At 31.7% G+C, this 14,010-nt stretch overlaps 1 protein-coding gene across 3 annotated transcripts in view; it reads right to left on the bottom strand.

Annotated features, from left to right (window-relative positions):
• The window catches only part of LOC113392363 (uncharacterized protein), an 88,100-nt gene extending 79,239 nt beyond the window's left edge, over window positions 1-8,861 (bottom strand). For 2 of the 3 annotated variants that reach the window (XM_026628755.2, XM_064221018.1), the window contains exon 1: window positions 8,552-8,856. In XM_026628755.2, coding sequence (XP_026484540.2) covers window positions 8,552-8,666 — 115 coding nt within the window. In that variant the 5' untranslated portion in view covers window positions 8,667-8,856. Of the gene's footprint in view, window positions 1-8,551 lie in introns of all 3 variants that reach the window. The other variant, XM_064221017.1, reaches the window with a different exon arrangement.
• Window positions 8,862-14,010: the final 5,149 nt, after the last annotated feature.

The following is a 14,010-nucleotide window of genomic DNA, read 5'->3' as shown; positions in this document are numbered from 1 at the left end:
ATTCACGTATATTATAATTGATCTTCTATATCATTATGTATTAAGTTTATGTAACATATTTATACATTATACACAATTTAATGGTTATCATATTATTTAAAAAATATCAACACTTATTACAATTCTTAAAAAAATAAAAATATATTGTTTAAACTTTGTGTTATTTTGATCGAAAATCTCGTCGTTAGCAAAATATATACTGTTATATTATTACTAAAAGATCTTTTCATATACGAGATATTAAACGGGTAAATTAAATATCATGACTTGTCAATATATGTATGTATAAGAAACAAAAGAAAACTTGAAGCTATTGAAATTGTCATCGTTTTACTTTTAAAGATAATAGGATGATTGTCATATCTTCTGTAGGAGAAATTTCAAGGTGATATTAAGATAAAGAATGCTTTGTTCGTGTAAAATTATTTTATAAAAGGTGATAAGTACATCTCTCTTAGTGTTGTACCATTTATCGATAATCTCTTCCAAATGTATATTTTGAAGTAAGACTCGACGAATAGTTTATTCAGATAAAACCTACCGAACATTGGAGAGATCTCTGACCATTATCAATCGCTTGATCTTGTTTTTTTAATTTGGGGCCGGCGCCGGTATATTTTATCTATGATTTACCCTAACCATTCACCTATATAACTGGATAGTCGTTTGCCTATATTTGGCACAAATTCATGCAATATTTCTTGGTTATATTTATCACGAATTCGTCCAGTTGGGGTGTTCGAAATTCTGCCCTGTAATAACCCTGTAAAGATATACGTCCATAACAAAAGCACCTAGGTATAGTATTATTTTAACAAAATCGATAGCAATAATTAATAAGCGGTAACTAATACATAATTGTATAAATAGCTGGATATTTTTATATTTAAATAACCTGTAAGGTATTTGTAGATATATCGGCAGGTGTTGAATATTTTTATAGTAGCCATTTCGTCTGGATACGAAAAAATGTATAAATAACATTAAAGTATTCGAATATTTATTCTATCTATCTATCTATCTATACATTAAGGAAAAAAATATTTTTGCAAATCGTTATTGAATGCAATCAACTTAAATATATCTGAATTGTTTTTATCGTATGATGCTTATCTTATTATATATTCAGCACATCACATGATGAATTATGAAAATAAATCGAGCCGTTAAAAATACCTGCGTGCCTGGACCGAATCTAACGTTCCTTTGCCTAGAATATCTTAAATAATAATCAACTGTCAAATTTATATTTTAGAGAAAAAACAGAACATGTTTTAAAATACCTAATGTATAAAAAAAATCTGCGATAAAGCAGGTTTTATATGTTTTATGGAAGGCTATTTGGTTTTTTAGCTAATTTTTATATGATTAAAAAAAAATTACAATGAAACCATAACTGTAAAAAACAAAATCAAAGTTTAAAAATGTGAATAAAATTTTAATATCAAGGAGGATGTTTTACGCGTAACGTAAATGAAACTTCTATTACGCAAATAGTTTTCTTCTCCTCAGTTACTCCGTGAGAATTTTGTAATTCACTTGTGAAATGTTGAAACCCGACACAGGTGAATCTCTATTTTGATACTCGTGTTCTTTAAATGTTATAGTTATAATAAGGGATGTCGCACATCACTTTTGATATTTCACGAGTTTCGAATGTGAACTCCAGCTTGTATTTAGTTGATAATAATTTGTTCAAATCAAATCAAAATATACTTTATTCAAGTTTGAATCGTTATTTAACAAACTATTTAAAGTAAAGCTACCACCGGTTCGTAATGTAGATTCTACCGAGAAGAACCGGTAAAAAACTCAGTAGTTACTCTTTTTCAAAATCTAAGAATACGTTCATGTTAGTTAAATACAGTTATATATGTATGTTATGTTGTTGGTACATATACTATATAGCTCATCATTATTTATAAATTAAACGGGCTTATAAAGGAAATTCATTTGAAATTTCCAAAAATCTTTTCTTAGCGGATGCTACACGTTACAAAATAAACCGATGTTCCAAATTTCAGATTGAGTAGTTCTGGCTGAGCGCTGATAGTTATTTAGAACAACCTATTTCATAAGTATAGATGTATGCGTGCAGTTTCTTTAGACACTGTCGATCATAAAGTTTGTTACGGTAATTTATAATTGCAATGAAAAAATTTATAATTTTACTTGCGAAGGTCGTCATTGCTTTCGTTTTCATTTATTTTACAATCTAAATTCTTATTATGGATTTAGAAACAATATAATTGTTTATTATATCCAGCTTCGAAATTATTTTAAATTTTATTTTAATTATTGATGTTTATTTGATATGATTATGTAACAGCTCGTAAATATGAACTAGGTGAAGGCTTATTTATATATTAATATATTAATGAGTTCTATTAGTAAGTACATAGAGCCAATTCTACCACGCTGCTCCATTGCGTGTAAATGTACCTACTTATTACAGATGTGTCAAAATTTCGTCCAGTTTATCTCAAATAATTTTCTTGAATCGGAGACTATAAGATGAATTATTAACACGTACTCAGTACATGTCTATATATATGTCAAAAGTCACTATCACTAAAGCTTGCCCGGATTTAAACTTCGACGATACGACCTTCGATTGAGATTAAGGTTGTCTCTCAAATATATCTTGACTCTCAAACTTTTGTGTATATAGTTACACTACAAACAAACATATACGTACATCGTAATATCTGAATTATCTTAAAGTCATCTTTACTAACATAGTTAGGTTGAAGAGGGAATTTCATAAACGCAATAATATAAACCGGTTCGATATGATGAAAAAGCATTAAATACCCTATTTGTTAAGAAAATTGAAGAACACTATGTATAACAGCATCATATGATCCGGCAGAGACTATCCGGCACTAATGTATATTAAACATCCCCACAGAGTAGCTAGTGCTATAAAGTTATTGTAACGCGTCAGTTATTCTTCTAATAATAGAAGGGCCGACTAGCAAACAGGCACCTGATGTTAAATCGTTACCTCTGTCTCTAGACAAATACATTGACAGTTCCTAACACTGCCAATTAGAAGCAGATTTACAAATGTTAAGTCACCTTAACCAATTTACAATTTATTGCAATTTACTAACATTTAAATTATAATAAAAATGAGAGCTACACAATCTTATACATATATTCAAATAAAAAAAACGGTGTGTGAAAAAAGAGGTAGAAATCGGACTTATTTTTTTTTTTTTTATTCTCAATAAATTAGATGTTTCTTCAAAAAAGAATCTTTGTTTCGATAAATTTAACTCAATTAGGCTATTGAGAATTCTATCACTGATTTTAACAGCTACCAACTATGATATTTAAGTTATTACGTCTCTGGATCATGATATACCAATGTGACTTTATATTAAACTGAAGTTTTCGATTTTCCAGCAGTATCCAGTTTAGTACAGTGTACGTAAGTTAACACTGTGATATAATCAGTTAATTCTAATAAAGTCAAGGCACAACATTTTCCGAGAGATCTGGCAGTTTTATTTACAATAATATTGTTGGGAATGATGAGTTAAAATGATTTTGTATTCTTCTTCCAACATGTAAAAGCAACTATGACAGAAGAGAGAGAAACAGCACTACGTTGCTGCGTTTGTAGACAAGAAACCTAAGTCTAAACCTAAACCTAAGTAACCTGTATAGTGGAACCTTTTATTATTCACGTGGATTTACACTTGTAATAAACGCTAAATGAACTTTAATATAACATTGAATCATAATAATCTGATTCAATAGTGAAACGTCAGTAATGACTCATGGCGAAGCTAACTTCGTTTCATTTTTAATTCACGCTAGATTAAAAATTTTAATGGATTATAAAATTTATAAATGAATAGGTCAACATCAAGTATTATGAAGCTAAAATTAATAAAAAAGAAGAATTCATATTGAAAAATTTATCTTCCTAGAAATAAGTTGAAAATAATAGTATTATTGAATACTTTTATTTTGATTCAAATGACAATATCAATGCGTATAAAATACATACAACAATTAAATTATCTTGAATGTTTTTCCAAAAAAAAAAAAATTATAATGATAGTGTATTTTATATATCTTAAATAAAATTTATGTTATTATTTGAATGCATTTTTTTTTTTTAATTAATTAATTTGAAAAGTCAGAATATATTATTTAATTATACAGGCAACCCCGCAGAGTAAAAAAACTCTAAGTCACCCATCAACTGGCGAAGGCACGCGATTCGCCTACGGATAAGAGCCGACCTTACCGGGACAGGTTTGACTGCATGCTTCCCTACACCAATACATTGGAATTTATAACGCCATTCACATATAATACACTATATTATATGTGAAGTTCATTAAACAGCTCAACCTCGTCGGTTCATAACGCAAGCGTTTGTCTTTGAATGTTTTGAGTGACTTGAATATTGTGAAGTACGTTAATCTTATTTTATTTAAAAAATGTATGTTGATTATGTACCTTTTTGCGACTAATAGACTTCGACTCTGATTGATGACGATGACAGGTGGATCAATGTATGTATTTTTTCATGGAAACGGTTTTTATGTTTACTTTGTTGATATCCGCCGCTAGATGACAATGCAGCACACCAACTTCTATACTACAAACTACACAGACAGCGTCTGCCCTGTTTAGCTGACAATATATATGTATATATAAATATGTTATATATATATATTCAAAATCGTATCTATATTGACGAAATTATCGAACTACGAAAATCGATTAATTAGTGCTGTTTTTTGTGAGTCTTCTGATAATTTCATATATTTTTATACATCATGCACGAAAATCGATGTAAACTAACGCAACTTCTCTTAAACGTAAGTTGGCAAATGTAAAACTATTTCTGGGATTTGATTATAGCATTTAATACTTTGCCTCAGGAAAGATGTATTAACTTTGCGGACTCAGAAACATATAATCTTCAGGTGAGCTAATTAAAATGTTTAAGTGTACAAAATTATTTAATAATAAAGTATTTTTCAGTTATCTAAAAATAAGAATGCATTCGTTTTTGATCAAAACTTATCGATAACAATTGATGATTCACTAAAAACACCTACTTGTAAATTTCCTTATCCAATTGACGCGTCAACAAATATTTAAAGTCCTTATCAGGATTAGTTATCGTTTAAAAACGGCTATGAGATGAAGGTGACATCGGCGTATTAGCGCCAAAAATAAATTAACAAAAATTAATTATAATTTAAGAATCCTGGCCATTCAGATAGAAAATCTATTAACGACAATTTTGACATTTCGTATTAAAAAAATAAAAATAAAATTTAATTTCAAAATATAGATATTTAATTTATGAATTAAACAATATTTTGTAGGCGAATATAGAGCAATACGAATTGGCTTGGCTTGTTTATTTATCTGTGCATTCATTAAAAGCGATAATTTTATCGGTATTACCGAACGACAGGATAATATTTCGCTGTTTTTAATTGACAAAATGCATATAATACGTGTACCGCCTTTTCGGTAGTGTGTACAAATAACGTAACTGTTATTAGAGTTTTTCAGAATTTTCGTTTTTATACTACTACTAATCATAAATAAGTAAATGTTATTTGTTTGTTTAGTTTGAATTAACACAAAAACCAATTCGACTAATGTGAAACTTTCACATTATAATAGTTAATTCTATGTTTAAATATTAATGTTTTCGTTTCAAACGGTGATTAAATTAGATCAGTAGTTTCGAATATATAAGCATTGATATATTATGATATATTGGTGAAAGTTCATCTAATTGCTATAGCTGGGTTCAGGCAGAAAGGTCACGTGACACTCTTGACGGATATATGAGCTCAAATATCCGACTATAAAATCCTATTGAAATCGTTAGAGTAATTTTGAAGAAAATAAAAATATAAGTATGCTAAATATTGAAATTTTTAAAGGATATTTTAGAATTCAATTGTTTTTAAACAAAATACCTCTATATTACGGTCTATGAGCCAGCGTTCATTACCGCAAGTCGCAACCTACAATTTACAAGTTTATCGGCCTCACCTACCTTGAGAAGTAGCGGATTGCTTTCAAAACGCTGATTAAATTGCAGTCGGCCGAATGTTTGATCATGACGCGGGAGATGAAAATTATTTGCTTTGTCTAGTAATAGTAGGAATTTATGGATTGATCTGTACGTATATATATATATTAATTGTGTATGTTTCATGACTTAATAATGTGTAATTTAAAGGTAGGTCTTTGTTCGTGTCCATCCGGATAGCACCCTATTCTGCCGCTAAAAAACAATACAATGTGAGTTCAGATTTGAAGGTCGAATGAACTAATGTGACATGTGCATATAATTATTATAGACCCTATAATTTATTTACCCTGTAGATTGTCAGTATAGAAGTTTTCACTTCTTGCCTAGCTATTTGTCTACGGATGAAAAGAATCACTTGCCTACAAGTGACCTAATAACTCGTATGTTTATCTTCCAAAAAAAAATAAAAATATTCTAAGTAAAATTTAAAACCTGAGTTATGAATTCTAATTTAGATCGAAGCTTTTCTCCGAAAGTTTTCTAAAATATGCCAATATCAATCAATCCATCAATATATGCTTTATTCATTTAGGCTCACAAAGTACATTTGAGTCGTCATGTTAGAGTTTTCAATTAAATGAAAATCTAGTATAAAATACGAATAAAACATAACCTACCTAATTAATATTTATGTTGTATTAAAATTAAGGATTGCCGACTTCATGTTTGTTTGCCATCCATAAAGTTTTTTAACGAGTAATAAACCTTATCTGTCAATGTTTTTTCTTTAAATGAGATTTAAATTTATTTAATTGTACCTACTCTTTTACCTTGCCTACTTTTCATAAAACGAGCGTTGTTTTGACTTAAGACCATTGAAGTTTGAAAACGAGACAAAGGTGAAAACTTCATGCAACATTTTCTGAAATGTGACACACAATTGTTGAAATTAAATCTTAAAGTTAAAGATTAATATTATTTACATTCAAATAATCACATGCAATTTAATAAACGTAAGAGTGTATATTATAATGCTGAAGAATGTTTGAACATTTTTTTTTTAATGTTAATTGTAAATTGTTGAAAGTGTTTTCGCTATCTTTGGTATTGAAGATGTTTTATGTTGATCGGTAACGCAATAAAAATGTACGCAGAAATATTGCTTGTTTTTTTTCTTTGTTCGTTTCATATTTTACGTATAAATATATATATTTCATAACCATTCTATGAGGCTTTATAAACTACAAATTGTTTTAATTTAATAATAAGCAACTGTATAGAGGCGACATGACCCTGTGGAAGCTAAAGAAGATGCGGATGTTACCAGATGATGGCGGAAATAAACCCGGCCCCTATATTCTCTTTCTTATCTTCAGTGTGTTATAATAGAATTATTATTAAATTGTGAAACTCTACAAAGAAGAAAACACTGCGAGTCAACTTGCATGGGCCAGGTGATTTATACCACAGGTAAATAGTATGCATTTCCGTGTGTACAGTCATTGAAGCAGTGTAGTAATAGAAGCTTCGAACATTCCTTTATCAAGGGACATTTAAGGGTTGTTTCTGATATTCTGTGATAATATTTCTGGTAGGAACTTACGTAATGTAAGGTAGGTAATAACAGATTTTCTAATCGTGATCTTGATGAATCCTAATCATGAAACGTAGGATATCTATTTCCTTACAAAATGCCCTTGAAGCTGAATTCGACAACAATATACCTGCCTACTAATAATTGAAGCACTTGTATTGTAGTGGTCGGACGTATTACGACAGTGCCTCTACCTACTATTTCTCCCGCCGCATTAAATCTCATTTACATAACAATTTATCTCGCAAAAATGTTCGTCAATTACTCTACGTAATACAATAAACAATTTCTTATCTGTAAATCATTACATATTTCGATTGATCCGTGTATATATTTGTATAGTTTTGTCTCGTTTTCACTTAAATTTATGGCAATCGCCAGATTAACATTATGCCACTTTCGAGGTGAAAGTGTGACTGATTTTAAAAGTCATACCCATAGCCCATGACGTATTTAATGTTATTAAACGCTTAGATGTTGAGCATTTACGCGATTAAGACTTATCGATTATGAAAAACTACTTCGGATTTATTCTTCAAGATAATTGATGTATATTATTAATTTTTTTTTTTTTTTTTTTTTTTTTTTTCCTTACATTTATTAAGGACCTTACCGTGTAAAGCCATTGTTAAAGAACAATAAAATAATACATCAGAGTAATTCGTTTTGTTAAAGCCAAAACAATACTTATCTGCACTTAATCAAGTTGAATGAGTTACAATAATTACAACACCATGCGGGTTTAGACGTGCGGAATAAACAAAAACAACGTATGCGCTTGCATTTTCAAGGTTTTAAATTAATATACGAGTTAAAGAAAGATTTTCTCATTCCATGCAATCGATCGCAAACGTCAAGATGCACAAACGTGCTTTCCTTTGGATTCGAACGCTAACGGCCTTATCTGGTCGAGTGAACATTACACTCACCATTGGAGCCAAAATAGTCGTCTTTTTCCATTATTTCATGCTGGAAGCCGTAAGCGGGCAGCCATGCATGGGAGCCAGGTGGCTCGGGCCAGTCCGATATGCGAATCTCCTCCATCTGTACATGAACACAACACTGCACTCCTGGCACTAGCGTTCACACTACACAAGCATGCATGGACTACCTCGTTCGTCCATCAGGTTGTCATTTAGGACGATAACGGTGGCTGATTTGATCCGGTCTGTCAAACAATTCGCGTACGTGCGCGCACGGCGGAGTTCGGCGGCGGACTGACGATTTGCCGTCGGCGACGGCGCACCCGGCCCGGCACCGGTCGCTGGCGCGCACGCAGCGATCTCACCGCGTCCCTCTATGTGTGAATAAACTTTTTCAACCAGTTTGAACTTTTTGCAGTTGTGTACCCAAGTTTCACTGTATTATAACGGGCAAAAGTATCATCAATTATAATATATTATAAAATCTAAATTGATAAAATGCAGTAATTACCAACAAAAGTAATACGTACCTATATTCAATTTGTGAATGTTAGGAAAGAGAGTTTAAAAAACATAAAAAACCTTATCTAAAGATTAGTACTAACATAAATATAGCAACTGCTGTTCCCAATAATGGTCAAGCACTAGGGCATGGCGGATCTTGCCAAATCCAACGGGACTTGAATGCCGTTCTAGAACTTCAGTTCAGCTACACTTGTTCCAGAAACCTTATATAAGGGGCGTAAAGGTACACGGTTCTATATGTATAGCGTATATATAATATGCAACAAGTGTTATGCAAACCTAATAAAACTCCTCACAGAGAGAACGCTGCATGGTTATTAAAAGTAATGGGCGCCTTTGTTCAATTCTTTTTTTAATAAATTATAAATAAAGCGAAAATAATAATGATTTATATAGGTAATTACGTCTTACATCTCTCTGTGCGAGGGTAATAATTGAAGTCTAATGAGGCAGGCGCCGGGTGCCCTCCGAACGGAAATAGTCTAGCGCAAAAGTAGACTAGGCGTGCCTAGAGTCGACGAGTCTTCACATGAAGCAATTTACGCTTCACTTTTTCTTCTCGTAATAACACAACCCTACGACGAGTGAATATTATGATACTGAGATCATAGATACTTTTTTTTTTATTGATAAAGTTTTGTTTAATTTTGCTTTGGATGCTCCAATGATGTTATTCATAAAGAGCTCAAATTATGTTAAGAGTCTGTTAATATTGAGATTAATAAACTTCTTATATAACTATATTTTTATTTATTTATAACACCACCAAAACACACATTGTATTTTAAGTATTTTTTTATTTTTTTATAGCTTTTATTTGTGGTCTTACAGATTATTTCGCACCAACAAAATTTACAACAAAACTTATTAACATTGTTTGGGGGGTGTTTAGTTATAAATATATTTCTTCCTTTCTGACATCATTGATTAGACAATCGAAAGAAAAAGACTATTAAGCAATACACACCCTAAAGAACATTAATAAGTAACGCCGTTATTGAACTTATACTTAAAATTATACGACATGCATGATTGTTTGATATATCTCAATAGTTGTCGCTCGCGGATTCGCTAGCGTTTTAGGAAGTTGTCGTAAGGTGTTAGAGATAAAAAGCTATAAAGATAAAGTAGTTTATGTCGAGTATATTCGAGTTCAAGCTTGCTTCATCCAAATTTGAACAAATTTGGTTCGTTACGGTGGTCGGTCGTAAAAGAACAACAGCTAGTCAGACAGACAGAGTTACATTCGTAATTATAAAATTAGTATCGTCTAGTACAGATTCATCGATACAATTATTGACGACCTCCGTGGTCGAGTAGTGTGTACACCGGTTTTCATGGGTACGCCACTCCGAGGTCCTGGGTTCGATTCCCGGCCGAGTCGATGTAGAAAAAGTTCATTAGTTTTCTATGTTGTCTTGGGTCTGGGTGTATGTGGTACCGTCGTTACTTCTGATTTTCCATAACACAAGTGCTTTAGCTACTTACATTGGGATCAGAGTAATGTATGTGATGTTGTCCAATATTGATTTATATTTATTTATTTATTTAATTATATTGTATCGACGAATCTATAATTTTTAAATGAATTAATAAAAAGTAGATAATTTTAATCTTTCACAATTACTTAAATGATATAGCTGTTCAAAAAAACTTCTTTTAAACTTACCACGTTACGAACTTAAACGTAAATAGAGTGTGCCAAACCTAGATTCAAAAAAACGATACAAACTAACGGCGCCTTCTTTTGAATACAATTCGCGTTTCGTTTACTATGTAGGCGCACGCCCACAAAACACATGCCTCGACTAAATGCTCCTGACGTATACCTACAGAACTGCGACTACAGTTTCTACCACGTATCAAGAACTAGTTAGTAAGGGGGCTGTTTCAGTATGCCCTTTTCCATACAAAATATTTTTAAGTTAATATGGATTATGTATTAAGAATCTATATATACATGTACATATGTAACATTATACGGTCATCCAACAATCCTTCTTAATGTATCTTATCATAAAGGCTAAAATCCCATACACAATTAATATATTTAATAATTAATCGGCCATATTTCTCAGAAAGAAATGTTTAAATTCTGAACGAAAGTAAAACTGAATATAATAATCCAAGTAATAATATTTCCAAATTTGAATTGCTTTTAAAACTATCGTACAGCTATTATAAAAATGTTTGTGTCCATAAAAATATAAAAAAGTAATTTTATCGTAAATCAGACAACTTTTTGTTTATACAAGATCATAATCTGCCTTTAAATGTCAAAGTTCATTCACCTTAAAGATAGAATCTGTAATTATGATTGCAAGATTCAAGTAAAACGTTTACTTGACCTAACACGCATCGCTGTTCCGCTGTTACTTTCATATGAAATTACAACGGGATTAACAATATTCATATTATTTATACCGTAGAGTAAATAACATAACTTCGTAGAGCTGTACACGTAAGCCAGTCTCAATACTTTCCCCTGTTCACTCATTCCACTCACAAACATCAATTTTGAACAAAAAGAAAAAGTTGTCAAGTTCATGTGTCAGTTCAAATGTATTCAAGCGTCTTGACCCCTTCGTGGTTCCCACTCCTAGCACAAGCTTTCAGCTTAAATGGTTGGATAAATAGGAATATTAGTAATTCCTTAAAACGGCGACTATTTCTTTTTTTTTTTTAAACTTTTATTTATATTTGTTACCTCAGAACTCAGTTACTTATTTTATATGATGTATTGCTTTCGAGGGAAGGTCAGGAACAAGAGAACATGATCGGTATTGTATTAAGTACCAATACCAATTGGTGATGTCGTCCGGCCGATTTCAGTCACGGAGGCCAATCACTTGGGAGACCAGCCAACTACGCAGGACATACTAATGTGTACAAGAGTGTGTAAACACTTATGCGCTCTCTGTTCCGTCACTCTCATCATCCAATGGGGCGGCAAATCCGACAGGACTGGAAAGAGTTCAGGCGCAGGACCAACGGCTTTACGTGCTTTCTTCTTTCTGCTTTGAGAAATTTTCGACAGGAAATCCCAATAACCTTTTTAGTACGGAGCCAATACCCGACCTGCGATTTGAACCCGGAACATCGGGGTGGCCTAATAACAAGCCGTTAGACCAACGAGGCAGTCACCGATTGGTACTATAGCACTAAATGATAATTAAAAATACAGCCACCAATTACTGTAAAAAAATACTACTAATTAACACCTCTAAAAATATTGATTAATAAGGTCACTTATCAGCTTATCTACCTTCAACGTGAAAGGTCGCAGGTTCAGTTCTTGCGCATGACATATTATTATGTAATTATTAAAGTACAGTCAGAGTAAGAAAACCTTCGTCGGTTTTCAAATTCATTCCTTTATCAAGTCGTAAACTCTTAGTACATTTTGAAACTAAAGCATTAAACAGAAAACTGCACATAAAATTAAACTAACATAGTATGATAACTAGTTTCTAAATAGTGTACATTGCGACGCAATATGTCATACTCAATCAGTAAAGCAGATTATCGCGCATACTGAGCACACGAAAATAGACCTTAAGGTGACGAACCTTTTCTTACCCCGACTGTACATATATATTTTTTGCAATGATATTTAATTTTATTGAATATAGTGTTAACCGTTTAATGTATTTATTTCCTATATTATATCATACTGTATAATATATTATTCTCATGCATCTATGCATATATGTATGGAGGTATAATTATTATTAATATATATGTATAAACGCACTATTAACCTCGAATGCCTTATCCGGTAGGTATTTTTTTACGCAATAGGTCACGTTATCTTGTGCACGTTATTATACTTTCTCCTAATTTTTCTTATGAAAGTTCTGGAGTAACGCAAACGATCGTGATCCGTATTATGAAAGCGTACCCTATAAGGAGAGAACGTCCATCATAAAACGAAGCTAATGCTCATTTTACTTGCAATTACTTCAGTTAATGTCACGCGATGTATCCGAGGTCAGGTGATCAATTTTAATTATTACAGCGGTGATGTTTACCTCGGCTTTCAATTAATTCGAAATTCAAATTACAAATATATATTATATGTATTCTAAACCCCAAGGGTGTAATTATTCAATAATGATTTTTTTATGATCATCGAAAGAACTATAGGCACATCTCCGAAACGTTTTTTGTAGGTAAAGCGATAGTTTTGAATCTGTCTGTGAATACAAATTCTTTTTACTGTTCACCGCCAGAATAAAAAAAAAAATTATTTATTAAGGCTTTCTTATCGGTAAAAAACTATCTCCTATAAACAACTTCTGGGCATAGGACTCGACGTATTATTAATATATTTATATAGATCTTATATTCATATATTTATATAAATCTGTGTGTACTATCCTGTTTTTTAAGGGTCTTTGAATTATTAAATAAATGTTACTAATAAATTATTAGTAATATATTTGTATTAAACTAGTTTTTTATTAATTTACATTAACAGCTTGTATTCCCCACTGCTGGGCTAAGGCCTCCTCTCCCTTTGAGGAGAAGGTTTTGGAACATATTCCACCACACTGCTCCAGTGCGGGTTGGTGAATACACACGTGGCAGAATTTCGTTAAAATTCGACACATGCTGGTTTCCTCATGATGTTTTCCTTCACCGCCGAGTACGATATGAATTACAAACACAAATTAAGCACATGAAAATTCAGTGGTGCTTGCCTGGGTTTGAACCCGAAATCATCGGTTAAGATGCACGCGTTCTAACCACTGGGCCATCTCGGCTCATTTATTATCATTTATTAATTTATGGTTAATAAAATATTTGTTGTTAACATTTAAAATAAATTTGATTTGAAGTTATATTCTCAGAAGCTATATTTGTCCATAAATCAATGTCTACTTTATTATTAATATCGATTAGTTGCCTAGCCTAAGTAGCCTATGTATAATTCATCC

Source organism: Vanessa tameamea, chromosome 5 (assembly GCF_037043105.1).
Source record: "Vanessa tameamea isolate UH-Manoa-2023 chromosome 5, ilVanTame1 primary haplotype, whole genome shotgun sequence".
In the NCBI taxonomy this organism is placed as follows: domain Eukaryota; kingdom Metazoa; phylum Arthropoda; class Insecta; order Lepidoptera; family Nymphalidae; genus Vanessa; species Vanessa tameamea.
This window is presented reverse-complemented; position numbering and strand designations above follow the sequence as displayed.